The sequence below is a fragment of the Toxotes jaculatrix genome, chromosome 4 (genome assembly GCF_017976425.1).
Source record: "Toxotes jaculatrix isolate fToxJac2 chromosome 4, fToxJac2.pri, whole genome shotgun sequence".
NCBI classification, from domain to species: Eukaryota; Metazoa; Chordata; class Actinopteri; family Toxotidae; genus Toxotes; species Toxotes jaculatrix.
The window spans coordinates 8858180-8885554 of record NC_054397.1 but is presented as its reverse complement, the minus strand read 5'-3'; the positions used below and the strand labels follow the sequence as shown (position 1 = coordinate 8885554).

General features: G+C 40.3%; 1 protein-coding gene across 5 annotated transcripts in view; it reads right to left on the bottom strand.

The window, feature by feature from the left end:
• Positions 1–27375, bottom strand: part of inpp4b (inositol polyphosphate-4-phosphatase type II B) — a 103065-nt gene that overhangs the window by 2900 nt on the left and 72790 nt on the right. For 4 of the 5 annotated variants that reach the window (XR_005894007.1, XR_005894006.1, XM_041037259.1 and 1 more), the window contains 11 exons: positions 27064–27172; positions 19957–20140; positions 14487–14816; positions 13452–13590; positions 10028–10200; positions 9305–9428; positions 8740–8866; positions 7737–7877; positions 7282–7379; positions 6971–7083; positions 6029–6183 (listed from right to left, as the gene is read on the bottom strand). Coding sequence is in view for 3 of the 5 variants with exons in the window: in XM_041037259.1 (XP_040893193.1) it covers positions 6029–6183; positions 6971–7083; positions 7282–7379; positions 7737–7877; positions 8740–8866; positions 9305–9428; positions 10028–10200; positions 13452–13590; positions 14487–14816; positions 19957–20140; positions 27064–27172 (1693 nt within the window). In the remaining 2 variants the exon portion in view is untranslated. Of the gene's footprint in view, positions 1–1519; positions 2695–6028; positions 6184–6970; positions 7084–7281; positions 7380–7736; positions 7878–8739; positions 8867–9304; positions 9429–10027; positions 10201–13451; positions 13591–14486; positions 14817–19956; positions 20141–27063; positions 27173–27375 lie in introns of those variants that run through there. The other variant, XM_041037261.1, reaches the window with a different exon arrangement.

Sequence of the window (27375 nt, the reverse complement as noted above, 5' to 3'; positions counted from 1 at the left end):
CACTTAGGCATAAAATATGTAAATCACATTTTGTCCTAAATAGTTCTATGCTCACAAAACGCTCTTTACAGAGGAGCCTGTGTGTCCTGTTGCAGCTTGCTAGTCAAAAATAATTGCAGAGCAACCTAAAGTGCTCAGAAGCTGCAAAAAAAAGCTGGAGAAAACTGAGAGAAGAGGCTCAGAAATGAGAAGGAGTGTGAGCAGGACTGAACACTCAAACCTGATGCTGCTCTTGCAAATCTGTGCCTTTGCTCTTTCAAATGCGGAGTTACAGAGTGAGTATTGCTCAGAATTTGTTTTGTGTTATGTTTTGTTGTCAGTGTACATGTGCACCGCTCTGTCCCTCCTCTGCCTCAGACCTTGCTCCCTCCCTCTCACTCCATCACTCTTCCCCTGCAGCTACGCATCAGACTCTGGCGACCAGCATCACCATAGCCAGCGTTACTTGGACCCTCTAAGTCACCTTTCCTCTTCCTAGCATTAGCTGATTTGAACTTCTAGACTCATGATAGAATCACAGATAAGCTAAATATCCGTTTTGGGGTTTTTTTTCAGTTGTTGTTAGCGGTTAAACAAAGATGCTTCCTTCCAGCCTCCTTAGCTGAGGTTCACCTGGTGCTGTCTTTACCTACAGGTTAAAACTGACACATTCATTTAGACCTGCAAACAAACATGTACGTCACAGGTATGTGGTTAAACCATCCAGTTACAAAGCAGACTTGTTAATCGGCCAAAACTAAAGTTTGTATTTTATCAGGTTCTAGTGGGAAGACCTTTCCTGTTTGTCTTTTTTATACTTCAGGGGATTGTGTGAGACCATCAGATCACTTTACATTTTAAAAATTAGTAAATTGGTACAATAATCACATGACCAACATTCAATGTCAGTCCCAAGAACTCTTCCCAGGAATCCCAAGAATTATCTTTCAGCCAAGGCCGGGCTCATTTATTCAGGCTTCAGCACCTTAAAGTGCATTGACAGTGCATTAACTCATGCCTGCTAATGCTTCAGTCATATATCAGAGATCATATTTCTATTTAAAAGCTTAATGTGGTTTGGAACCAAAGCCAAATGGTTAGATTTCGAGACACGACAGGAGGGCGTTAACCTGATGTGCCCTCGAAAAAGGAAGTGATTCTGTCCATTCTACAGAGGCTGCTTCTGGGTGCACAGTGCTACAGTTCACTGAAAGGTACAACAGCTGCTTGTTCCTCCAGAGTGTATAAAGTTTATTATAGTTTAGAATTGTGCAAAAGGACAACCAATCGAGCCTTTATGCTAAAAGTAGCCAGATGGAAGCCATTCCTCATTAAAAGGTACACAACAACCCATGGGGAGTACAGGCACCTAACTGATACTCAATCCATGAGAAGCAAGAAGAAACGATTTCACTACTTTCAAAAGATTTCACTGTTTTGGCAAAACTCCCTGCGATGTGTATGAAGGAAGTTTTATTACTTTGTAGCATTTAAAAATGCTTTCTATGTGTTGTCAAACTGGTGAAGCTGGTTTTTTCATTTGTTTGTGTTTTTTGGAGTTGCAGTGTTGAGCCCTCTAAGCCACTGTAGTGACAAGTAGGTAGCTGCAGGTAGCACACACTAGTGACAATACAGACAGAAAAAAAATCCCTGAAGACAGACAGGGAGAGACTGTCTGCCCCTGAAAGACTGAGAAGGACCAACAGTCTAAAGATCTTTTTAATAACTGTAGTTTGGAGTAAAATAAATTTGCCTCTATAAAGCAAAATACCAAAAGTGGTTCACTCCTCTTCAGCTGACAATACATTAGCTGTTTTAGGCAGACTGAGAAAACTCTAATGTGATGTTTGTGTGTGAGCTGTACTGCAGAAAATGACAAAATCATGTTCAGCAAAACACAAACATTTGAATATTTTAGTATATTTTGGCACATACACTTTAGCACAATCTAAATGTGAACGTGTTTTTCTGTTATGTGCCAACATAATTTTCTAAAAATAAAACTTGACTCATCAGCTTCATATAGCTTCTGTTCGTTAACTCCACGTCACATCCGTAGTGATCTGTTTTTTGGGATTTTTGGGGGGGGGGGTTTAGGCAGGGAAGTCAGACAGTACTCAGACTATAATGTTGTTAATAAGAAAAACAGAGAATAACACCAGGCTTATCTTAAAATAGAGATGTCTGATAGTCAAAATTAACTATGTATATTGTATATGTATTTAGTATTCAGTTAGTGTGAACTTTATATTAATGTTAGTCTTAGGAAAGTTTGTTCTAGTCAGATATTAAGAGTTAACAATTTATCAGAAAAGACTCCTGGTAAAGGAGGAAAGGGTAAACTTTTAATTGCAGGTCAAGTTACATAATACTATCTGACTGAAATCAATTTCTCCCAAGTACTCAGTAACTACACAGGGATTAATGCCCTACAGCAATCGCAATTATCCTAACACGAGAAGACCACTATCACCACTCATTAAAGAATAATCAGCAAAGACAGAAAAAAAGGAGTGAGTAGACATGGCACTGTCAGCAATTTATTGATATTTTGCAAGCAGAAAAACAAGACTTAAAATGAGCCACACAACCAGTAAGTGGGAGCTAACAAGCAGCAGGGCAATGGGGTAAAAGTGTCGTGACGCTGGTTTGTTCTCTGTCACGGCGCCAGCCTCAGGGTCCTCCCACTGCCCAATGTCCCCCTGGCTCAGCCGACTGCAGGGGCGCCCATCAGAGTGAAACAGAATGACCAGAGATAGATCAAAACACTGTGGTGTTAGTACAGTCTAGATGATGTCTAAGTGGGCCTTCTACCACAGATTGATCACTTGAGAGCCCATTCAGGCTGGTGCCAGAAGGCCCACTTAGACACCGAGCCATTAGCAAAGACTTTGCCTCAAAAAGCCACAGACAAGCAGGCAGGGATGGACAGAGGAGAACTGTGAGAAACAGGCCGATGAAAAGCTGCATGATAAAGCATGTACTGAAATGATTTGATTGGCTGAGGATGGAGGAAGGAGGCATGCAGCTTGACGAAAAAATAAAAGTTCCACCCAGAATGTAATTTCATGACATCTAATCACGCCGATACGCATTCACTAAAGTGTAGAGAGGATTAATCATGCTTATGGTTGTGGTTGAACAGGTTTTTTTTATGGAATGTGACACTTGTTTATTTTTCTGCATCGATTTCCTTTTGGATAGAATTTCAGATCATTCTCCCTTCATGACTGACTTGACTCACTGTTTGCGATACTGAAAAAAAAAAAGATCATTATCAAACTGGAAACTGTTTCCTCGAGACAATCTGCACCTTGTGTGAGTGCAGAAGTTTAGTTACAGAGAAACAAATTGAGTTCTGAGTGAGTAAATATCACATTGATGCATTTTCCGACTTTTCAGACTCACTTTGTATAACAAACTGGACTGAAAGGCCTACATGGCATTTTGCAGGCTCTTTGACAAAGAAAAGGCAGACAAGTACATGCCTGGAGGTTTTAGTTGAGTCACAGAAACGGCATACGCGAAATACCTAATGGCTATTTTAAAAGAAGAAAAGACTGACTAAGAGATACTGTATGTACAGGCTAGTTGTACAACTCTGCATTTGTTGTTGCATGAACGGAACAGCAGGTTGTGTAATTGACAACTGTACACTATGTACAATAAAACACAGCTGTTAAAATGCTGCTGTAGTTGGCCACAACCAGTTATTCATATCACTGTTGGGTGAACAAATATAGTCCCAGAATAACCGTGGAGTCAACTGGTTGAGCCTGTCTAATCACCACCATGAAAGCCTTCCTTATTTGGTTCAAAGCAAATAACAAACCAATTCTGGCAAAGCAATTAATTGACAAAGATGAGAAAAAGCTCTCTTCTTCCTTTAACTACAACTTAGCACTGTCACCTCACAGCAAGAGGGTTTGAACCCCGGTCTGGGCTCTTCTGTGCTGCACTCCAGCTTCCTCCCACAATCCCAAAACATTGGGTTAATTGGCTACTCTAAATTGTCTCTTGTACATAAAATATTCTATGAATTGTTTATGCATATTACTGTATGTGAGAAGATCTGATGTAATATATTTTCTTCACAATAACTTTTTGAAAATGACCACAACGAAAAAAAGACGGGAGACTAATCTATTCATAAATATATCACGCAACGCATGTAATGTAACACTGTGCTGACAGTGCCAGTGGCTCGCGCGCATAAGAAGGTGAAAGGTCAAAGTTGTAGAAAGTGATCAGGGTTTTTTAGTTTATTTTTGTCCTGACTACCTGACGTCATGTTCATCAAATCAGCTGGAGACTGAGTAAACAAACATAAATATTACTTCAAGCTGTTGCGGCGGTTGACTGATAAACAAGATTATTTTATGAAAACTGGTTATTTCGCAACTGTAAGTTGGGGCAATTGAATTTGCTAATTTATACTAAATGTGAATTAATCAGGCTAGTTGTACAATATGTTAAAGATGCCATCAGCTGGACTGCACAGGTCATTACTGTAGGGATTTCAGCTATGCACTTCACCAGCAGCTGTGACAAAGTTCTAAAATTAGACCTTATCAGTTTTAGACAGATGCAAATGTAGATATTTAACCTGCTGGCAAACACAAACATTAAAGGTGGCAGTGTCCCTGCAGCCCTGATAGGGACATGCATGGTTGCTTTTGAAAGTGTGAGGGAAGGTTGTGATGATGACGGGAACACATGAACACATGATGATGTTTATACTGGCACATCTGATGGTGATAAGCCGGGACGACAAGGTGCACACAAAATGCCTTTGGTGTGTGTGATGATGGTGTCAGCTTTTGCTCATAGAAACAATTTGAGGGTGCAGGTTATTACTTTATCCACACATCTGTAATATTATTGTCTCATATTAAGGTTTACAGAAATCAACAACTACCACTAAATGTTTGGCATTGGTTAAAGGGTCGGTTCACTGAAGTTACAAAATATATATATATATATATATATATATATATATATATATATATATATATATATATATATATATATATATATATATTTCCACATTTTCAGGGCAAGGTAGAAAAAAAAAATTCTGGTGATCCATTTTTTAAGTCTGATCTAAACACTTGTCTCTCTTTTTTTCATGACTTAAAAACATGAAAAATAGGTTTTGTCAGGATAATCTTTTATAAATTACCTTTTTTTCCTGTGAAAACAGGTGATTTTGCTCTTCATTACCTCACCTGACTTCCTAATGTCTTTCTGTCAGAGAACCATCACCAATTCACCAAGACATTAAAAATCACCTGGAAGAAACCATGAGTGCTTTAAGTCGTATTTAGACTGGGGTACGGGGGTAGTGGTGAACTTCAGGGTCTTGTGGCCAAAATGACAACTGACAATATTACAACAATAAAACACTTCCGGACAAATCTGGACCCCAAAACAAAACTTCACTTGATTTTACAGCTTTTTTTTCCACAAAAGTAAATTTAAAAAGATGATCCTGATAAAAGCTTTGTTTTTCATCTTCTAAAGTCATAGGAGAGAAAACAATTGAGATCACATTTAGAAAACAGATCAACAGAATTTTTTTTCTTCCTTACTTAACCCTGTTTAACCTTGCATATAGTTTCAGTTTTATGAGCTGAGATTTTGTTTTTGTCCACACAGGACTGCTGTAGAAACAATATCCTGGTTACTGTAGACACACTATTGTTTTTTATTGTTTTCACTGGAAACATTTGCTCTGTGGAAAGTTGTAAAACTGTACACAGTGTCATTTGTGGACATATCTAGAGTAACCGAGGGACTGAGCATTAAAGTTTATTCTTGAACTTGAATAGTAGTTTGACAAAGTTATCTTTTCACATGGTGGACTCATTAGCTTTTCCTGAGCTTTCAACCACAGGGCGTTCACCTACAAAGCACCAGGTCCAAGTAGAAGTGTATGTCTTTTTGCAATTTGATTCAACTGACTTTTTAAATTCAGAAGAACAGGGAATGGCTGGAGCAATAACTTGCACCCATGCCATGTTTTAAATATCTTTCATTACTATCTTACCTCCGCATACAGTCCAGGGCACGGATGAAGAAATCCTTGCTGAGCTGGTGTTCATCACGTAGGAGGGCACACTGCTCTAATGTGACAGACATGGATGTCCGGTCTTTGGCACTTTTGCAGCTGGTGAACCTGATGCCATTTAACCTTCGGCAGATCTGAAGGGAAGAGCAGAAAAAGATACATGCAATGTTTATTTGCACTATTGATTGAGAGTTAAATGTTTCCACAACTGTTGGATGGATTGTCACAAAACTCAGTGCAGACATTCATGTTACTTTCAGGATGGATTGTAATAACTGTAGTGATCCTTTAACTTTTCCTCTAGTGCCATCAGCTAGAGGCAAAATTTGATTTGTTCAACACTTTATTTAAACACCAACAGCATGTAAAATTAATGCAATTTCCATCAGCCTCAGCAGGACTTTGTGTTATACCTATGCTATACCTCAACATCAACATGTTAGCTTCGTTATTGTGTGCATATTAGCATGCCGATTGTACCATTCAGTGTCACAGAAAGAGCAGCTAGTATAGCCGCAGACTCTTTGGCCTGTTGTATCAGATTTTTTCTGTGACTTCAGTCAATCTGATGCAATGTAGGAACTATAATAATTCACTAAGAGCCAGTGAATTTCATGTAAAAGGCTTGCTTCTATACAGTATCACCTTATTACACACAAGCACCTTAGAGGGAAGTGCCACTGTAATTTTGTTGAACATTGTTCAGTGTCAATAAAGGCTATTTTATTCTATTCTATTCCCAAGACATGGTCAGGCAGTTTCTTTTTGCACTGTTCAGTGTTTCCATTAAAACTTAGCAATATGTCAAATATGTTTTGATTACATTTACTTTGTTTATTCAAGATTTTTTTTATGTTTGTGGTTCAATGAAAACTGTTGTCCTTGGAAAGTGCAACAGTTTTCAATAAAAACACTGCTCACCGTTCCAGCAATCCATAGTATCTCCACATTCTTCCTCTTCTTTGTGACTACATTCTGGCCCAGGGTTTCAAGTAATTCCTTTATGTCTGTCTGTGTTTGAAAACATGGCAGACCTGTCCACAGAAAAAAATAAAACACATTGCCAATGACTGGGGTCCATTTCTTCTTCTGGTTGAGTTAAAAGTACAACTTATGAAGGATGTTCAGAAGTAGCTGCAGCTCTGACGAACTCAGTAACAACTATTTGTCAATACTCTTTTTCCCAGATCTTGGGGTGGGATTACTGCTGAAAGGAGCTGCTTTACACTCACATTCTAGCGGCACCTTTTCACTTAATGATTTGTAATAGGCTTCTAACATCTCAAAGTTCCTCTGGTTTATTCTTTCTTGTAGGGAGATATCTCCAAACCTGCGAGGATAACAGAGGGAATAAGGGCAGTTATGGTGGAGCATCAAGACACTTACTAAAAACAGTAAAAACAGTTTATCATTCAATGTCACAATGCAGAACAGTAAATGTTGCATTTACACAGTTACATATTAAACAATTCTTTATCAGTCAGGGAATATGAGTATGCTTCCAGCTGTGAAGGATTGCAAACTGTGTGCAGTTTGGGATATAAATACACTTTCTTCAAGACTAAAGTAAAAACAATAAGCTGCGGACCTGGCCTTGGTTAACATGTTCACATAAAGAGTGGTTTTCTTTAAGTACATCAGATTTTCTTGAGAATTCTTCAGAGTGAACAAAGAGTGTCTGCTGTACCTCTCTGCTATAGTTTGCTGTTCATTGATGCCCACGTTAAACAGCACCGGGAATACTCGTAGAGGTTTGCCCTCCTTGATCTCCTCTGGCAAGGTCTGGAAAACCAGTCTTGGTAATGGCACTTCTACGGTGAAGTGGTCTCTGTACGCAAAGAGAGAAAAAACAAAATGGTAGGTGAAAGACAGAGAACGATCTTCAGTACGTTTTGCTAATTCTGTAGAATACGATGCGTTCAGGAAGTCGTACAATTTGACACCAAAGACAGGCTAGAACAAGCTGCAAAAAGACAGCGTGAAGGCATTGGAGAAAATGTAGTTACATGGAAGTGGGTTGGACAAGTGGGGTGTAACGTCTTGGCAAAATGAATGCAGTAATCAGCTAAAATACAACTTCACCTGGTAGAAGCGGATGTCCCTTCAAGTGAACTATAATGTTACTTAACAGCATTTATGATCCAAGTTACCCAACAGTTCCACTTGCCATGACAAGTTGCTGATAAGAAAATCCCTGAACACATCATTTTATTATTCTATTTTATTATGGTCATTTTATTTAAATTCACCATGATTCACAAGACAGACCTACTTCTTCATAATTGGCTATACAGTGCAGCTGTACTGCTTGGCCATAACTCCCCTCAGCCAATACCAATAGTAGGGGCATTATTCTGACACACTGCACATACAGAGTACCCGCTCCTCTGAGTATATGAGAACTAGCAGGTCAGGTACCAGTTACTATAAAGGTTTACTGACAGGTGCATTAGATTAACAATTAAAAACAAACAAAAAACTGTTTGTAGTCTTAATGGGACTTGTGCTGGCAACTTATTGCAACAGGCATTTATCTGTACTTGCTCATTATAATGTATTGCACTTCTACTATGCTACAACAGGTTATATTTCGCAACAGCCTTGTCTCCAGGTTGTGCCATCATCTCACAAAGAGACTGACTGAACATGTCAAAGCACAAAAGAAAACAGAGAAGGGGATAATGACTCACCGTTGGCCACACACTAAAGGCTGGAGGTCACTGAGGTCATCTGTCTTGGCCTCTGTGATCTTGAACAAGACTCTTTGCAGGTCTGAGATTCCAATTTCCATGTCCTCCAGCATTCCAATCTCTTCACCTTAAAACAGTTTGACAGAACAAGATTGTCTTCTTAGTTACTCAAAATAAGGAGAGTTCAGCTCAAATTTTAAAATGTCACAGGGCTAAATTGGATGATGAATATAATTCAGAAATGGCCAAAGCTTGATACTGCAGAGGCATTATTTGGTGGAGACATGAAGGATACATGGAATCTTGAAAATAGGTTCAGGTACTAGCTGTCCTTATCTCTCAACTACCTGAAAGCTCCTTGTCTTCAACATTAAGCGAGTATGCCAATAAAAACACTGCAGTGACTCATCACCCTGCCACATGTTGTGATTTGCCTGTAATACGCTATTCATCATCGTAGCCAGGCTCGCCGAATCCAAACTATTATTCTATTATGGAAAAAACGAGTGAAAAGCTGTGTCTTTGCGGTTGCCAGCTTTTATTTAACTCTTACAAATTTACTCACTGTAGGTGCTGAGCAGGCTCTCAAACTGGGCCACCAGGCCAACCAGGTGGAGCTGCCTCAGGAATCCTTTGTCCTGCATTCCTGCATACAGCCTCATGACAAAACCACAGGCTAAGGCTGCCAGCTGAAAAAACAAACAAAAAAAAAAACCCCCACACACACATATACATTTGAGACATATCTGCTGCAAGCTGTTCTTGGCACAAATGGCTAAGCAGCCAACAGCATGCATGTAAAATGAATATGCATGGTCTAAAATGATTCAGATGCACTACAAGGGCAACCAGGTAAAACAGCCTCACAGTCGTATTTATACCACAGTGTTTGAGCTGTCATATTCTAATCATAAAGAACGTTGTCACTGTTTTGGTAGCTGTGTGTTTTGAGTTTGTTGAAGTAAACCATGTCTTCTGGCTTATGTACGTTAGATTTTACTGTAAAGATACACCACACTTCAAAGACAACACGCTCTCAAATTAACTGATTAATTAGTTATTTTATAGCCTTAAAAATAGAGGTTTCAAGAGGTATTTTGACTTGACAGCTTCAGTATCAATGTAAACATTTCATAATGTGAGGGGAAAGGTTTACATGCTGTTTGATGTGCTACATACAGGTTTGGACTGGTAAAGCGCAGCATTAAATGTACTGAACTTTGGACCACAAAGGATAATTAGATAATAAACTGTTTGCTACGGTTATTTTAACAGTGTTGCCACCTACTGCCTGACTGAAGACCACATCTCGCCTTTGTTGAAAGAGGAAGCCCTGTGGTATGCTGCAGGCTGCCTCTTGTAGGAGCACAAAAGTCATGGCTTTCTTAGCCTTCTCCACCACCTCCCTCACACAGTCCTTTAACCTGGTCACCAGAGGACACAGCTGCTCCCTCCAATCACCTGGGGAGAAAGATGGGATGGGGATAGGGGCGGAGGTGTTGACAGAGATAGAATGTCAGCGAGGATGTGGGTGTAGATTACAACTCTTGTGTTCTCTGCCAGAATCTGTGAGCTGGAACCAGTTCAACTGTTTATGTTTTCTTGACAATCAAGACAGAGTCAAAAATTTTGACTGCCTGCATGTCTGATAACCTTCACTGAACCTTCACTGTCTTACATGACGATATGGCAAACAATTTAGTTCTGTGTTGACTCCAAGCATACCTACTGTTTTGGCTCATGTAGGCACTGCAGTGCAAACTGCCAGTGGGCTGGGTGAAGTAGAAATATTGATTGAAGGGTGTGGTCAGAATAAACATTAGGAATACACACACAGCTGAGTCAGTCAGTGAAGTATGATAGCAATGTCTATGCTCCTCCAGGAAATCATAGTGTTGTGCAGATGATACTTGAGTGTCAAGACATGAACCCACATCACAACCAATCCAAGAAGCCGAAAGCAAATGGTGTTGAAGCCTTTTATATGATCACGCCAATCTGATGCTACTTCAGTCAGTTACACACTATGTAACGCCCTAAATAGTCACATCACAGCTGATGTGACACAACTGCACGCAATTGCACAATTTTTTGTGATAAAAAAAAGTTGGAACGGAGATGGTGATGCACAGAGTTAATATCCTCTTGTCATCCGATGTCTCGAAGTACTATGGTGTTATTACTACGCATTTGCCAAAAATATTTTGTTTGTAGAAACAGACGTGGTTCCGAGACATCTATTCTCAGCGCAACGTCTACAAGCCAATTTCAGTAAGAGTAGTTAAGTTATTTCGAAGAGCTAATTAGTTCAGGGTTCCATGTATCCCCTTTCAAAAACAGAAGTACCCCTTGAAGCACATGTGCCACTGGCTGGGTATCACAAGCATCATTTTACCATATACTATTTGTCAAAATATACTGATTTAACATTTAACTCAAATTAACTGTCGCACCTGTAATAAGCTCCTCTACTTTGTTCAATATTCCATTACTGTATACCAAAGGCTCACTCAAAGATCAAGCCGGTTAAGTATGCATAACGACCTCTTTGCGTAACTTTGTCACACTACACACTGAAAGCCTGTTTGGAAATAATATTTAGGAACTGGGACAAAGCTACAATGTGTTTCCATGGTGTTCAATGCATTTCCTCCATATAAGACAGGTTTCTTATGATCCCTTCACTAGCCAACAGGGGGCAGTGCTGGATAAGTAATGTTGAAATTGAGTTTTCCCACAACACATTCTGCTCAGCTTCAACAAATTTAAAAGTTATTGGGGGGAAGTGGGGATCAGTGTGGACACATTTATAAAGACACACATACACACACACATACAGCAACACAGCTGCATACGGCCAAGACTGTATAGCACATCAGCCTTGCCCTTGTCTTGTCAGGGAAATCATGTCTTATCTCATTCTGCAAATACTGCCTCTGAACAGAGGAGGAGGAAACAGGACTCCAGCTGTCATCTCTTCGCCAGCCCACCTGTCCAAACATCTAAACCCCCACAACGTCTTGTCATCAGAAGCCTGGGCTTCAACGTTCTCCGCTAGGAGATAAAGCCTCTCTCATTATTCCATCCATGTTTGTATTTAGACAAGCAGATGACCACTTGCTCTGAGCCTGTTCAACGTCTTAATAAAGGTGCTCGGGGGGGTTAAGCTTATCTGTCAGGCTGAACACCGGCGGATGGCCTTGTTCTTACCTGCCAGCTCACTTGGACAGACAGAGGCACGCAGACACACATGCACACACAGGCACAAAATGATACGAATGTACCAACACTTGCGCAAATGCCTGAAAGTTCATTTGACTGTGACACACACACACACACAAACAGAGCCTCTCCTTGTCGCCTGGTTAGACTAATGCCGCTGCTGTGTGTGCCAGCTGGAAGCTGTAAAAGGCTGGGCACTTGTCTGGACACAAGCTTGAGGCAGGACTTCACTGGACGTAAGGGAAGACTGGGCAGCTTGTGGTCAACAGTGAATGGTTCTGCATATCAAATATTGCTTTCATCCACTTCTCTGGCAACAGCTGAAGTTTCTCTTTTGCTAATACTTAAACAACAGGGAGCCTCAAAGTTGGACCAGAGTCTTGTGTCACTCTTTTCAAATGAGGCTGCAGATACACTGAAAAACACTGACTATTCAGAGCCATTTCTCTCAGAGGCAGGATGTGTATTTGATTTAGTTTACTAATACATGTTTTTGGCGAAAAAAGCTCTTCTTGAGCTAAAATTAGTTCTCCAAAGAAAATGATGGATTAGTATTGTTCTACATGCATATATACAAAGTTAATAACCTATGATGCATCACAATATCTGTTTAACTGAAGAGAAAAAACAACTGGCATCTGGGATCATTTGTAGTCATGAACTATATTTATTTACTGTATTCTACAGCGCTTCCAGTTTTGAAGACGTTTATAGATAACTGAGATGAAACATTTGATGTCTAAATCACTGCTGAGTCTGAGCCTTCTTACACACAGCAGGCAGTCTGCAGATATCAAAGAGTTTCATTTAATAGCTATTATTACCACATATGGAGAAATTTAAGACCAATTTTGGGACCAATCATGCAGGAAAAAACTACAACAATCACCTTGTTGTGCCACCTGTTTGTGCTGCTGTATGATATTTTACTCTGCATATTTTAGACTGAGCTCCAGAAAGGTGTTCAGATTACTCTCTGCAGGTATAAAGGGAGCAAGGTTTTCCAAGAACAGGTCTTTGCCCAAATGTCAGTATATTTGACTCAACATAACCATTAGGCTGGCTTTGGGGTCTGATTCAGTAGCTGAAGAAACTGACCAACAATGACATCAACAAAAAACATCAAAAGAAAAAGTGAACCATGTTCATAGACCTCATAAAATTTAAATGCAAACAATGACAAAGCAGCTGACTTCCCATTCTAGTATAAATAAAAGCATATCAATTCTTAATCAAATATAAGAAAAGTGGTTTAGAGGGAGGGATGGATGAATGTTCATTAGAGTAAAATAAAACAGTCATGTTGTTGAGGTACAATCAAGACACGTCTGTCTAATGTTTTTGTCCAGTGGAAAGGATTGCAAATTCCATTACCTGTCAGTGTGCAAAATCACAACCATTAATGCCAGATACTTAACCACATATAATAGATGTTTCTCACCAAAGCTGACTGATAATCATGCTTCACAAAAGCAAAAACAGTTATTTACCAGGGTTGTGTGAGGTGATGACATCAGCTAGCTGCTGCTCAGGGACTGGCTCCTGTTTGCTGTTGTCTTCCTCCTGGAGTTTATCCACCATGGCAATCACACTGTTGAGACATTTGGCCACGTTGGCCCACACCCTGTCCTGAAAGAGCCGAATACACAATCAGCAGTCAGATGAGCCTCACTGAGTAGATCACTCTCTCTCTGTATCTCTCTGAGATAGTGAGACTGAAATAAAAATGTGTCACGAAAACTAAAACAGGAAAACTGTTGCATCAGTTATATCAACACGCAGTTCCCTCATGTTAAACAAAGCATAAAGGTGTTGTTTCCCTTTATAGTCTAAACTGACTTTGTGTCCAAAAGGTCAAAAGGAAATTGCTGTCTGGATATTTTTAGATTACACTCAAAGAGCTCCTACTATTCACTGATGAATAGTACTTGTGTGTGTGTGTGTGTGTGTGTATACAAATATGACAATGTCATGTGTGTGTGCGCCTGTACTGTATCGTGGTGGTGTGTATTTTGGTCTTTGTTGCTCCAAAAATACAGTTTGAACGTGTTATAACGATGAGGAATATTTTGAGAGATAATTAGGCACTGTGTGCAGAAATCATGATAAACTCCTGCTGTCAGTGTGGCAGACACTGTCCTCACATGAAAACAAACCAGCAGTCATACACACTTCAGTGAAAAGAAACAGCATGGCTTAGATTCAGTGACAAGGACACCACACAATAAATTTCTGCAGCCAGTCTGTCGAGATGAAATGTTTACACTCATTTAAGAAAAGCGCTCATTAAAATGAAAAAGTAACGTTTGGTATACAATCTGATTTTGCAAGTAACTGAAATAATTTCCCATAAAAATTTGTTCACGTGTAATACAGTTTATTTCCCAATGCGTGCACTACAGTGAGGCCCAGCAGTAAAAATCACAGTTTGTCATACTGTACTTAAATAAACTAAAACATCAAAAGTAAAACGTAAAAAGTCACAGCTTTGAAAGATCTCTTAATGACTTAAAAGTCGGACTCACCCATTCCTCCTCATCATACTCTTTATGGTGTGGTATGGAGTCTTGGTGCTTCAGAGGCCCACCTTCTCCTCTGGTTGTGGTTTGTGATCCTTCCACATTATTACACACCACCGTGCTCTCAGTTACAGACGTGGCTGGACTGTGGCCTGGAAGTCCCTGGACCGGACTCTGATTCTGGTCACTGCACTGGTGAATGTGGCCTTGATGTTGACCAGCCTGTGCCGGGGTTTGCTTCTGGTTCTTGGAAACGTACCCGGGCTGAGCTGCATGCAGTGCTAGTAGTGCACTCTTGACCAATTCATCCTTAAGTGTGTGAACAAACTGTTCAGTCTGTAGCAGAGAAGAGAAAGAGAAATTGGAAAAAAGACAGATACTGAAAGTTAGTGTGGGACAGCAAGACAAATGAAAATTTAAGCACTGAAAAAGCAAAAGAGACATAGTAAGAGAGAGAGAGATAGAAAGAGACACTCACACTGGTGGGAGGAAGAAAAACAGGTGGAAGCGGGTAACTATTTACAGAGCAAAGTGAAAAGAAACAAGGAGAATGAACATTCTCCTTCACCATAAAGTAGCTGCTCTCCATTACCGCAGCACAGCCAGTGAGCAACAAAAACAGCAACAAACAACAAACAATTCAATTACTCCTCCTCCAGCCAGCTTCTCCAGGAGCACACCTCCTTTGATCTCAAATTCACCAGCTACTGTAAGTTGATGATGATCCCGGTACCAAGGAGCCTCGCGGTGGCTGCCGCCACTGCGTAAAAAATGATAAGGGCTCTCAAGAGTAATTGAGTTAGCACTGCAATAAGCAATTCTATTACCACAGCAAAATGCAGTCCAACAAAACGCATGAGCCATGCCTCCATGAAGAGAAACGTGTGAGGTCATTATATACATTGTATTTGCCACACAAATATCTAGATCCCTGATGTGGACGGAATAGTGAATGAGTTGGTTGAGACTGCCAGAAGTTGTGGAGACGGCTTGGAGATAAGCATGGAAAAGAAACCCAGGCCTGTCCTGTCCTGGTACTAGAGACACTTTCTAAACTTTCTAAACTTTTTTCTTGCCTTTTTTGCCCTTAAAATGAAGCAGTGTCAACTTGACCCTTCTAATAGGCTGCGTGTGTAAATGAGCTGTCAGCATTTAAACAAAGGAGTGATTTTCACTTCTTATTGTGGCATTTGCACAATTATCCATAACACAGCCAAGTATCCAGTATAGAATAATAAGAACAAGGCAGACAATTTAAAAATGTTTGGATAAGAAACACAGTTTTCTGTAGCTGAAAGAACTTTTTTCTTCTCTCATATAATCACATCTTAAGTCCTTGAGCTTATCTTTTAGTGCCTCCTGGGAATCTCTACAAAAAGGTTTGAGGCCACTGACAGTCTGCAATCCACTCTGTTGAAGTGAAGCTTTGACAGTTCAACATGGAGAATCTTTTCTCTCACGTTTTAGCATTTAATCCTCTATCGGTGAATTCCTGCTATGTCTTACCAATCTAATCTTCTCCATCTCTTCTAGTCACACGTCACGGACAACACCACATCTGACCAGTGATCAAAATGTTTCATTCAGTGCATTTCAAAGACTCGTAATCGCTGAGTATGTAGTCCGATCACTTTTTTTTTCCAAGCTAAGTGACTGCATCATAAGTACATCAGTAAGTGAGGAGAAACTGCTGACTTGCTTAAAGAGTCTATCTTCCACAGTGTTCCTCTTATGATGCAGCTACAGTCTGTTGCAGTCATTAAAAAAACAACACAATTATTGGTCCATCCGAGTCTGGTTTATCTGTTCTGTTCTTGATTCAAAAGCTATAAAGGCTGTTACCCACACTGAATGGGCCATTTGATGAATGTTTAAGCAGAGAAAGCAAACGATGACTACACTTAAAACACCATTGTATTTAATTCATATCCATTTTAATTGCCTTGCATGGATCCAAATGAGTTCCATTACTGTAAGTCAATGATGTGAGAGCTAAAATCTGTGGATAAGAAGAAATGTGTAATTGCCTGGGAACAGGCATTCCTGCAGGAATACTATTCTGTGATTCACACATTAATATACCAAGAAGTAAACATTATTTTAAAGATGAAACTGTCCAAATGATTAAAAAAAAAAGATCCATGTTTGATTCAGTAACCAAAACACTTACCAGGAGCTGGGAATTCAAAATGTAAATTCATATTCAAATTGAACTCTGCTTATCTGACCTCAATGTTAATTTGCAATCTATGAGACCATGTATTATTCATTATCTTTCCTGAGACGAGTGAGCAAAAACACACTGTATTTAAAATAATCTGGGCCATATTTGCACTTCTTAACCACAGGGTCACAGAACTTATGTATCTGCCTATGCCAGTGCTTATACAACTTTTTCTGCTGGTGAACTTACTGCTATTCATGCATTGTTATTATGGATAAACGTTAACCAATTAGAAATCAACTGTATAAATCAACTCTTCAGTTAGTTATATTCCTAAATATTCAGTCAGTACCAGGCTTGTATGCTTTAAGATTAGGATTTACAGAGACTTTCAGAAAACATTCTAAAGATATCCTGTACTGCAGGATCCATATAGATATTGTGTTCAAAGTGAAATATCAGAGGTGCACTCCTGTGGGCAAAGGAGAAAAGCATTGCTGCTTCATTTTCTTAACAAGGCTAAACCAAAGCAACTTTGCTCCTCCACGTGCAAAAACTACTCCTCGGTGCAGCTCTTCCACACCTACCTGTTTTAGAGATCTGAAACACTCTAAATCCCTTGAGAAAAATTCTGTTGCTACTCTTTCTTCAATATATCTGCTGATGTGATCTTGACTGAGCAGAAGTGCAAGTCAGAAAATGCCTCTGTGGACTCCGACTGTGAAAAAGTAAGTTACGTTTGATCTAAAAAAGAAGAAAACTGAAGGAATCTGTTCACCCCGAATGGTTTTGAATTGTTTTATCCTGAAGGATGAGCGAATTTTGACTGAGTTGAAAATAGAGCTTTTTCACTCAGTGTAACTTCAAAGCAGAGGTGAGTGGAGGCTGAATAGACAGAGCTGGTCAGATTCCAACAGCACTTGGCTGTGAGGACACTCGCTCACTATTGCGTATACGACCTCTACACACCATATAATTTAACATAATCATGCATAGACGATCGAACCCATGGCTCTTCCCAGGTAACCGTTATTGGGGAGACATATAACTTGTCCTAGGACACAGCTGGAGGGAGGGGAGATGCGTGGCAATTGCCTTTTCACTGTGATTATCATCAGACTGAAATTACTATTATCTTCATCAACAGGATCATCGTCATATATAGAGAAGCAACAGCACATTTGCGGTGTCCAACGCTAATCAGAATGTACCCAGGAGGAGAAGTATTCTGGACTGAAATATTGAATTAGGCCTGTGGTCAGGTGATCTGAATCAGGAAAGAGAAAGTCAGCTGGAGTGAATACATAGCAATAAAAAACACAAAAAAAGAGGTTATTACTTCCTCCTGATTTTTGGCTGGAGTGCAACAGCGGGTACAGGCCTATAATTGTGAATGTGTATCACTGACTGGCAGATGAGTGATGAAGTTAAACCATTCGTCGGCCAGCTGAGCGTTGGAGTTTGTCAACTGGCCGGTGCTCTTTCAAAACTGGTGTGAACAGTTTCTATTACGTCATCAGGAGATGTGAACAACTTCTCACCTTTGTTTCTAGATTTAGAGACTTTTCAGATCCCTTTAGTACCTTTAAAAAAAAAAAAAAAAAAAAAAAAAAGCACCTAGCGACAAATCTAGCAACTTTTTGGACAAAGCTTAGCTACTTTCAGTACAAGAGAATCACCAGTATTGCCCCGCCAGCACGAGGTCAGGCTTTTCCTCCGCAGGCACAACTCTCCATGCATCTCATTCAACTGACCGCATTGCAGCTGACACAGACGTGAATGAGCTTCTAATTTTCTCTCTGAGTGATCATTTTACAAGTAAATATAGTCAAAATCGCACCACAGCCGTTGTCTAACAATTTCTATATATATATGAAATTACTGTATATGTGAGTACAGAGGGTAGGAGAGAGGCAAATAGGAAAAGGGCTGAAACTGGCAGAATGCAAACATGACACAATAGTGTCATGAATATGCTAATTAGTATGTTATGTCATTTAGCAGGTTCAGCTACGTCCCCAATTTCGTACATATGGTACAGCCATATACCAGGTTTTCACCTAGTCTTGTTTCTGGAGGTGTCCAGTCCGGTCTTTTCATTTAACTCTAGGAAATTTGTGATTTTGGGCTATACAAATGAAATTGACTTGACCTGACTTGCGATTCCACAACTGTGTGAATGTGCCTACAAGTGACCGCAAGTCTGTGTGTGAATGCAAACACACAGGTATTTGTGTGTGTCTGTTTTTTTTAAAAAAAAAAAAAAAAAAGAAAAAAAAAAGAAAAGAAGAAGAAGAAAAAGATGAGTTTTGTGATAGATGACCAGATGTGCAGGAGGAAATATTGATATAAGTTATGTGATGTTGTTCATGATTGGATGCTTTGGGGCTTGAAAGAGTGATATCACTTGAAAATCAGCTTTGAAACACACACAGTTTCACACCTCCACTGTCCTCAACACACACCTACACACACACAAACACATCTTGAGATTTTAATCAGAGAGCAGCCCTGCTTGTGTTGACCAGGCCAGGGGTTTACTTGGCCAGCGTGTGCGTGTCTAATCAAGGATGAGAGGAAGTGGTGACAGCGCGAATGTACCAATTAAGCAGGCTGATTGGGCTCTATTCCACTGTGGCAAAAACAATCTCTCCCACAACAGATTGCAATCTGACAGCACCAGATGTAATTCATTAATTATACTGATAAAAACGCCTCAACTCCATAAACGTCCATGCTGCTATTCACTTTTGTTAGTTTGGCGTTTTTATGATGAGTTATGGATTTTTCCTGAGATTGTCTCTTCAGTGTGTGCAGGCATGTGTGCAGCTGTGTCGATTCAACTGCTGGGTTTAACGTTTTAAAAGTTATTTTGAGAATTTGTTAATTTTTTTCAGCTTCTATTTGCAATGAAACTAGCAGAGGAATACTACCAGAGCTGGTACCAAATCACTCTTATAGGGTAACTCCTCTGAGAGTGTAAACATTTAGTGTTGCAATCAGTTTAAGCCAATATATCCACCTGAGCAGTCCTCAGATTTCAGCTCCACCAGGAAAACTATTGCTTACAGGCTCAGAAGCAGAAACCCTGAGCAAATAATTAAGTAGTTTTTGGATGAATATGGGTTTAAATGAACTTATCGCCACAGTTAAAGATTAAACTAAAAGGTTTTTCAGGCTGAGGTATTACCTGTCAATGTTTGGTGATGTGTCCAAGAATAAAAGTGGTGCTTTGCGTATTGCAGCAGAGAGGAATAAAGGGATAGTTGAGATGAAAGGGAGGGTGGGTGGAGGATTTGGGTGCTGTCTCACCTTGTCAGAAAGGTTCTTGAGTGCATCCTTTAGTCCAGTTGAAGAGTGCTCCTGGGCAGCCTGGAGGAGCTGGTCCGCTAAACTTGTGATGAGGGGCTGGAGGATGCTCATGGTGCTGAGTACCTCCTGAGCTTTGGCTGTGTGCTCTGGAGAGTAGTAGATACACTGGTAGGCAGTGCTGAAGCTGTGGTGGAGGGAAAAAAAAAACACAAATTCAGATGTGACAGATTTTGCTGCACTTGCATGGTCAATAGGCTGGATACAGTGCTGTATATCAGGTTTAAGAACAGAAACGAGTGGCCCGAATCTGATTTGAAAACTGGGCCACACTTGCTTGTAATGAGATTTTAGCTGTGCTGGACAGAAGCTCAAACCATTTGCTTTGTTTAGATCAATGTTGCTGGTTTTCTTAGTGTCCACTTGCCACTGGCAAGTGCCAAAACTAGCAGAGCAGAAAGAGACAGTATTTGATATCAAACAAGCCACAAGCTACACTGCAGCATGTGATGGTTGACCATCCTCCATCTGGAGGCAAGATCAGTCCAGAGACTAAAAATCCAAACACACACAGCTGATCCAAAAAAAAAAAAAAGGTTTTGTGTTTTTTCTACAATGTGTAATTTGAGTAAATGTTAATGCTTTCCTCCCCTTGTACAAATATGTTCTGTGATAAGACTATGCATCTTTAATAAAGATGTGTGATAACCCTAAGATCGCATTGTAAAATGGCATTACTGATACTGAACAATCAAATATATATTAACAGAAAATGATGTTTTCGCTCAGTGCCTTTAGTTGCTCCTCACAGCCAGAACATCTACATTAAGCGCTTGGCTGTGAATAACAAGCGGAACCATTCCTCACAGCAAGGAATGACACCTACTTCTGTTTACCTTGAATCACACGTATAAATCAAATTCAGTGTATTCAAAGAGATATTCATTATGTTGGCATAGAGTATTGACAAACAGCCAAATAATGTGAATTTACTGACTATACACATTACATTATTGGGCACTAATTTTCTGAGCTGATGTCATTCTTCTGCTGCCTTGAAAATGTTCAGCAGCAGAGCTTTCCAGGTACTCAGTGTGAACTGTTAAATTGGACCTGCAGTCCAATGTCAACCCTTTTTTGCTTCATGAATAATTAATCCCTTCTTCATTTCTAGGGAGCTATTTAATCTCAGACAAAAACACCTTTTGTCAGTTCCTAGATTCAGGGCAAATCACTCCAATCAAACATTCTCCTCGGGTAAAGTTCCAGTGACTTTCAATGAGTTTCCACTGACTTCCTGCCATCAGATGTAGCGTGGAGAGAGGCAGTCATTTGCAACCCTCCCAGCTAGTTTAGAGTCAGCTCTGCAAGCCTCTATGTAGGCCAGACCCCAGAGCCTGATCCTAAGGCATAATTGACATAAGAGAGAGAGAGTGAGAAAAAGGAAGGGAGGGGCACACACAAAGGACTGGCATAATACAGTATTCTCTGCAGTGCTCCGAATATTTTGCAGTGAGGCAAAGAAAGTGCTTCTTTAGAAGTTGCCCTGCGTGGAACAGCACTACCTGATGTATCAATAAGCGTGAAAATCTGAGGGCCTTAAGAAATTAGGCGTAGTAGGTACGAGCCACTAACCACGTCTTTGACTGGCTAACTTTAAAATCTTGGACTTGTCATTACAGCTAATGAGACCCCTGGAGGACTACCACCCACACGCTCAAAGCTAATCAAAGGAATCACTAAGTGAGAGGGAGACACAGGGCAAACTGTGTGAAATACTCAACCACACAGAACACCACCATTTCCACTTGCAAACTTCTGTTATCCCCACTTCCAGAACCATACCTTCAAATGCTCAGATTTCAGCCACAGAGAAGTCTAAATTGAATAATCTACTGCAACAAAGTAAAGTCTGTAAAACCCTTTCATCCCCTGTGAGCTTACATTCGTCTTACTACATTATGCAGAACTAAAGAGAAAAAAATCCTAAGGGACTGCAACAATAGATATACTCCAGAAAAGAGGCAAAGGAGAAAGTTGTTGGAGGAGGACAATTGCTTCAGCAACTGAGATTCAATAACAGCCCTGTTGACTCATAAGTACAAATCCAATCCCATTAGGGAGACTATGCAGGCAATAATGAATGTAGGGACCTGCCACCTGATGCTGGAGGACAGAATTGATCCCCTCTAAGGCTGGCTAAAGCAAGGCACTTTAATTGCCTCATCAGCATTGCTGTCAGTCCAAACAGGGTCAACCAAGACGGCAAACCATGAAAAGGTAAAACAGCATAAATCTGTGAATGCAAACTTGATGAAAAACCAAAGGCGATGTGGCACTTAAGGATCTGCTTATCATTTCAAACCCTGGGTATGCTTCCCATCCCTGATGTAATTTGGGGGAGCTGCGTGCCAAGTTTTTAAAATACGGTGCCAGTATAACAAGGGGTAGACACACAAATGCCCAGTATTATCCAATGCCAACAGTGCTGAGTTAAAAATATATATTTATATTTTAAAAATATAATATCGAGAAGTCCTCTCATCTGTCTAGGTCTAAGGTTGGAGGAACTTAGCCTCAAGCGGACTCACAGAACACCTGAACTGATAAAAGCCCTTATAGATCAGACCATTCTGAGTGTATGAACTATTAATTTTGTTTGCCTTGCAGCGCTACATTATCTATGCCTATCACAAAGAAAGTAGAAAATTCCTTTGACCTTAGGTGATAAGTTTGCTGTTTCCTAATAACAGCACTTGCATGGAATTCTCTTTTTTCTTTCTTTTTTTTTCTTTTTTTTACAACAGATGCTGCTTTCATTGTGTACAACCAATGTATACAGTATTTGAATGTTTACTGATATTCATGATATGAATAGACACATGCAGTAAAGGTTAATTTGTGGCTGTGATGAACAGCATGATATGGAACTGTAGAGGGAATTATGACTGGTCATATAACCACACTGGTTAAATTGAAGTGGTATGACTGGAAAAAAAAGACTGAATCTTCTAAAGATTCCACAGTTACCGTATTTGTGGCTCGCATCCAGTTTGATTACAGTAATTTTCAGTTTAAAGGCCTACGAAGACGACCATTTTGCTCCTGTTTGGCATCAGCGACATTATTGGTGCATGTAAGCTAAGTGAATGCAGCCACGGGGATTTCAAATAAAACTGAGCATCATCACAGAAAACAATGGAGACTTCTGGATTTTCCATATGTTCTGAAACAATAATTCAATTCATCTGGCCGTGGAGGCATATTTGGGCTGGCACTGTATTTTCACTTGCAACTTTCCACATCCAGTGAAAGAGTATTAGTTTCCTCTTAGGTGAAGCTCCTCCAGACTCCATTACATGACGTCAGTACATCATTGCTGGGAGAGCAATGCTTTTAGAAAGAATGGCTGCCAGACTCCAACACACTCGCTGATAATGTATGATAATGAATTCTTCTTAATGCCACCTCATTTCTAATGTGCGCCCTGAGTGAGCCACGCGCCTCCAGCCATAAAAACAGAGGTGTGCTGCCAGTCCCTCTGCACCCATATGCACAATGCACCTGACTGAGCTTTGCACCTGCACTTTGAGTCATGAAATTATTGTCCTTCATCTTCTTATAATTCAAGTTTCATACAGACAAACAACAATGGATCTCCTGGAAAAAGGAACCATCCATATGCTCAGACACTAGCGGGACACGACTTCATCAGGTAAACATGAGCCTAGGAGGAGACCGGAGTGTCTCTTATTAGATTACTAAAACTAGAAGCGTGTCCAGGAACTTCCTCCATGGTTTTCCTAAATGATCAATAGAAATTGGTTATAACAGTAATGACAGGGACAAAACTGCTGGGCCCAGAGGTCTAATTAAGCCAACATCTCCGGCGCATGGCTAATTAATAGTGGAGAGAAAATTAATGAAGAGCTTGTGGCCTGCCGCTGACAGCCAGCAGGAGTAAAATGCAGCTACGTCAGCAGAGTGCCCTGCAGCACTCCAGGTGACTGCCAAAGCCTCCTTCGTCATTAAGACAGTGCATTCTATTTATAGTTTTTACACTAGGCCACTGCCACATGACCACAGCAAAATATACAGTTAGCTATAGATATATGTTGGAAGATCTGATCTCCAACCAGATTCTTTTAACTGCAAATCCCCATCTGTTGTTGAATCTTCCACAGGGCATTGATCTCACATCAGTTTTCAGTGTAACAGCCAAACCTTTCCTCAGTGATTCAGACACAAGTTTGAAACCCTGATCTGAGACCAGATAAGCCTCCAGGCTCCTGCCAGCATCCCTCTCCATCACCCACACAACCTGGTGCAGACTGATTCTAGAGCAGGCAAGGACAACAAAAAAAAAAAAAAAAAAAAACTAACAAGCTGCTGTCCATCAGCATGGAGTCCCAGCCACTGCCAAAGTCCTGCCCCTTCAAACACACATAGTAGAACTGGGAGGAAGTTATTTTGTTGGACAACATACTGCTAGTCATATTAAATCTGAACATCAGCCCCAAGAGACTCTATTAAATGCGTGCAATGTACTTTCAACCACTCTCTGTGCCCCAGAAATGTGTCATTCGGCAGTTCTGCTTGACCAGGAGGCCTGGCGAAATGACAGTGCTCCCTTCCTCTGTGTACGCAATTCAAAGACACATGTAGAGAGGAGATCTACTGCACAGCTTCTGCACCAACTAAGTACAGCTGACCTCACAAAAAGGCCTCAGCTGGAGAACTGTACACAAGTCAAAAGCATATACTATATCCTCTGCTCCCAGACACCTACACATCATCAGGTTAAAAAAAAAAATTAAAAAAAAGCAATGTTGAAGTTCCATAAACTCTGTCTCCAAAAAAAAAGTGTGTTGCATCGTTATGCAGATTAGCTGAATAATTCAAAAGAGGCTGTTAATGAAAGATTAGACCACCTCAGCAAATCCACAGCTATGTCTATAGGGTTCAATTAAAAACGGATAAAAATCCAGTGACTTTTAAAACAGCCATTTAAGTGGGACTGTACGCATTAATGAAAGATAAATGCTCTTGCCCTGTGTGTACATGTGCAGGGTATCTGGAGGAATACTAAGTGTAGCTATTGATTAAACTCTTTCCTGGCCCATCCTGAGAGACAAACTACATTGCATACTCTGGTCATTGCCAAGTTTGGCCTATGCAGGTTTTTAATAGATATGGAAAGAACCCCCCCTCTCTCTCTTCTGGTGTCCAGGGAACAAAGACGAATAGCTCTTTTATTGCCCTCCTGGTAACACCTCTGTGCTCAGGTTTTCTTTTTTTTCCTTTCTCAATCCTTTTCCATCTTCTCTTTGATGAATTAATATCACATTGAATAGCCAAGTCTCACATCTTGCCGATTGTTCCCTTTTTAATCAAATGTGATTACAAAAGGCTGCTTCTGAAAGGCGAGGAGGCATACTGGGAAAAGTATGAGTGTGTGTGTAAGTGTGTGTGTGCACGAGCACATGAACCTTTGCTGGGCTGAAATAGGCTGACTTGCAGAGCAATTAAGTGACTCTCAACTCGACTTGTGCATATGACTACAGTGCTTCACATTCACGGACAACAAAAAAAAAACCTCAGGTCCTTCTGGGCTAAATATCTGGTCAGACGTTTAGTGCATGTACAAAAAAAAGCACATTAAACTGTGAAATAATGAAAGTGTTTAATTTAAAGTAAATACAGGGCGTCTTTACAATAGCCACTGTGAATTCACAGCAACGCCGAGTTTATTCCTATTTCTGACGGTGACTGACAAATGACTGCATTCCAGGTCAAACATGGATAAGGCTCCGCGCAGGCCGTAGTCAGTTAGCCAGGCGGAAAATTGGAAAATTTAAGCTACAGTGAGTCATTAGCTAAGTCAAATATGAAACAAAAAGCTCCGTCTCCCCGGTGAATTCTTCCTGAAGTCTAATCTCTCATTCAAAGAAAATGATTTCACTTCAGTGGATTCTCAAAAATATGCTAACCTTATCATAGCTCACTCTAGCAGATAAAACTGACCATCTTCAGCAAATTTACTTGTGCACTTTAGCGTAAAGAAGTTCTTTCTTTATTTTTCATTATCAGCAAAGGCCCCCAACTATTTTCCCATCAACTTATCCATTTTACACCCTCACCTCACTCCTCTCCATCTTGCCTCTCTTCCCCTCTTTCTTGAGCTGCAAACTCTGTAACTAATTGGATCTGGCATGGTCTGTAATGACTTTGCACTCTATGGGGAGCTTTGGGAAAAATCACCCTTCATTTCTTCTGGCATCACTCAAGTGACCACATACTCAACTCCAGTGACATATACCTCATCCCGGATCCAAAGGGCAAAGACAGCAAAATTTACAGAATACTGCTGATCTAAGGTTTTAAGAAGTCATATGGATATGTTGCCCCACAGTACACCTGCAGTCACTGCACGTGCGTGTACATGCATACATAGCTCAGACTTCTTGGTACATTACTCAGTTTTTCTTCTCAGAATTTGTAGTTTTTCTGGTTAAGAACTTGAGAAATATTTCGTAGAAATCATGACTGATTATTGCTGTACCTGTTGTCGGGTACCTATTGTTATCTGGGTGAACTCTGCACATCTCGTACTTTTGAGAATTTTTCCCTTCCTTAAAACTGGAGTCTGACCATTTGGTCTTGAATTCAAGTGTATTTTAACTGTGATATCCAGCTGGCATGGGGAATTGGTATAAAATAATGGGTGGCTCTTCAGTGCGAAGTTAACATACAACTTCAAGAGGGAGAAGAAAAAAGCTTGCCTTGCCAGGGAACCAGTGCAGAGCAACGTCTGACTCAACAAACCTTTTCAATCATGCCTGTTGCCTCCAGTCAGACTGCGTTGTTAGAGGCAGTAGAGTTCCAGTCTAAATTCAGCATGGCTTGGTTATAAGTAACTGTATGGGGCTTGGAAAATCAAGTCCATAGGCCAGGGACAAATTTATCTGTCACTATCAATTATGCCCAAGTTAAATTTTTTTGTCAATACAAGCCCGTTTCCACCTCAGCACGTGCCCTGTATTAAATCCCCCGGTCCTTCAAAACAGCACACCTGCATGTTGTTGAGGTTTGCCGGGTGATTTTTCCTACCTCTTTTTCTCTGCTTCATATCTGCTTAGGAGACGCTGGAGACCACCACACTTAAAGCCCTGGAAGTGGGCTGCAGGGGCACCGACAGTGACAATGTCATAGAATGCATCTGTAAAGAGAGAAAATAGAGTTATAGATGTTAATTAAAATACTGAGATGTATAACACAGCACCCCACTCTGAGGTGAGAAAAATGCGATTCAAGCAAATAAATGATCAAAGTTAGTTTTCCAATCTAAAATAAGTAAAAGTATTGTATGAGTCTGTATTTTAAGAGTCTTATAATGTTTTTGTATTGGTTTTATATTATTAC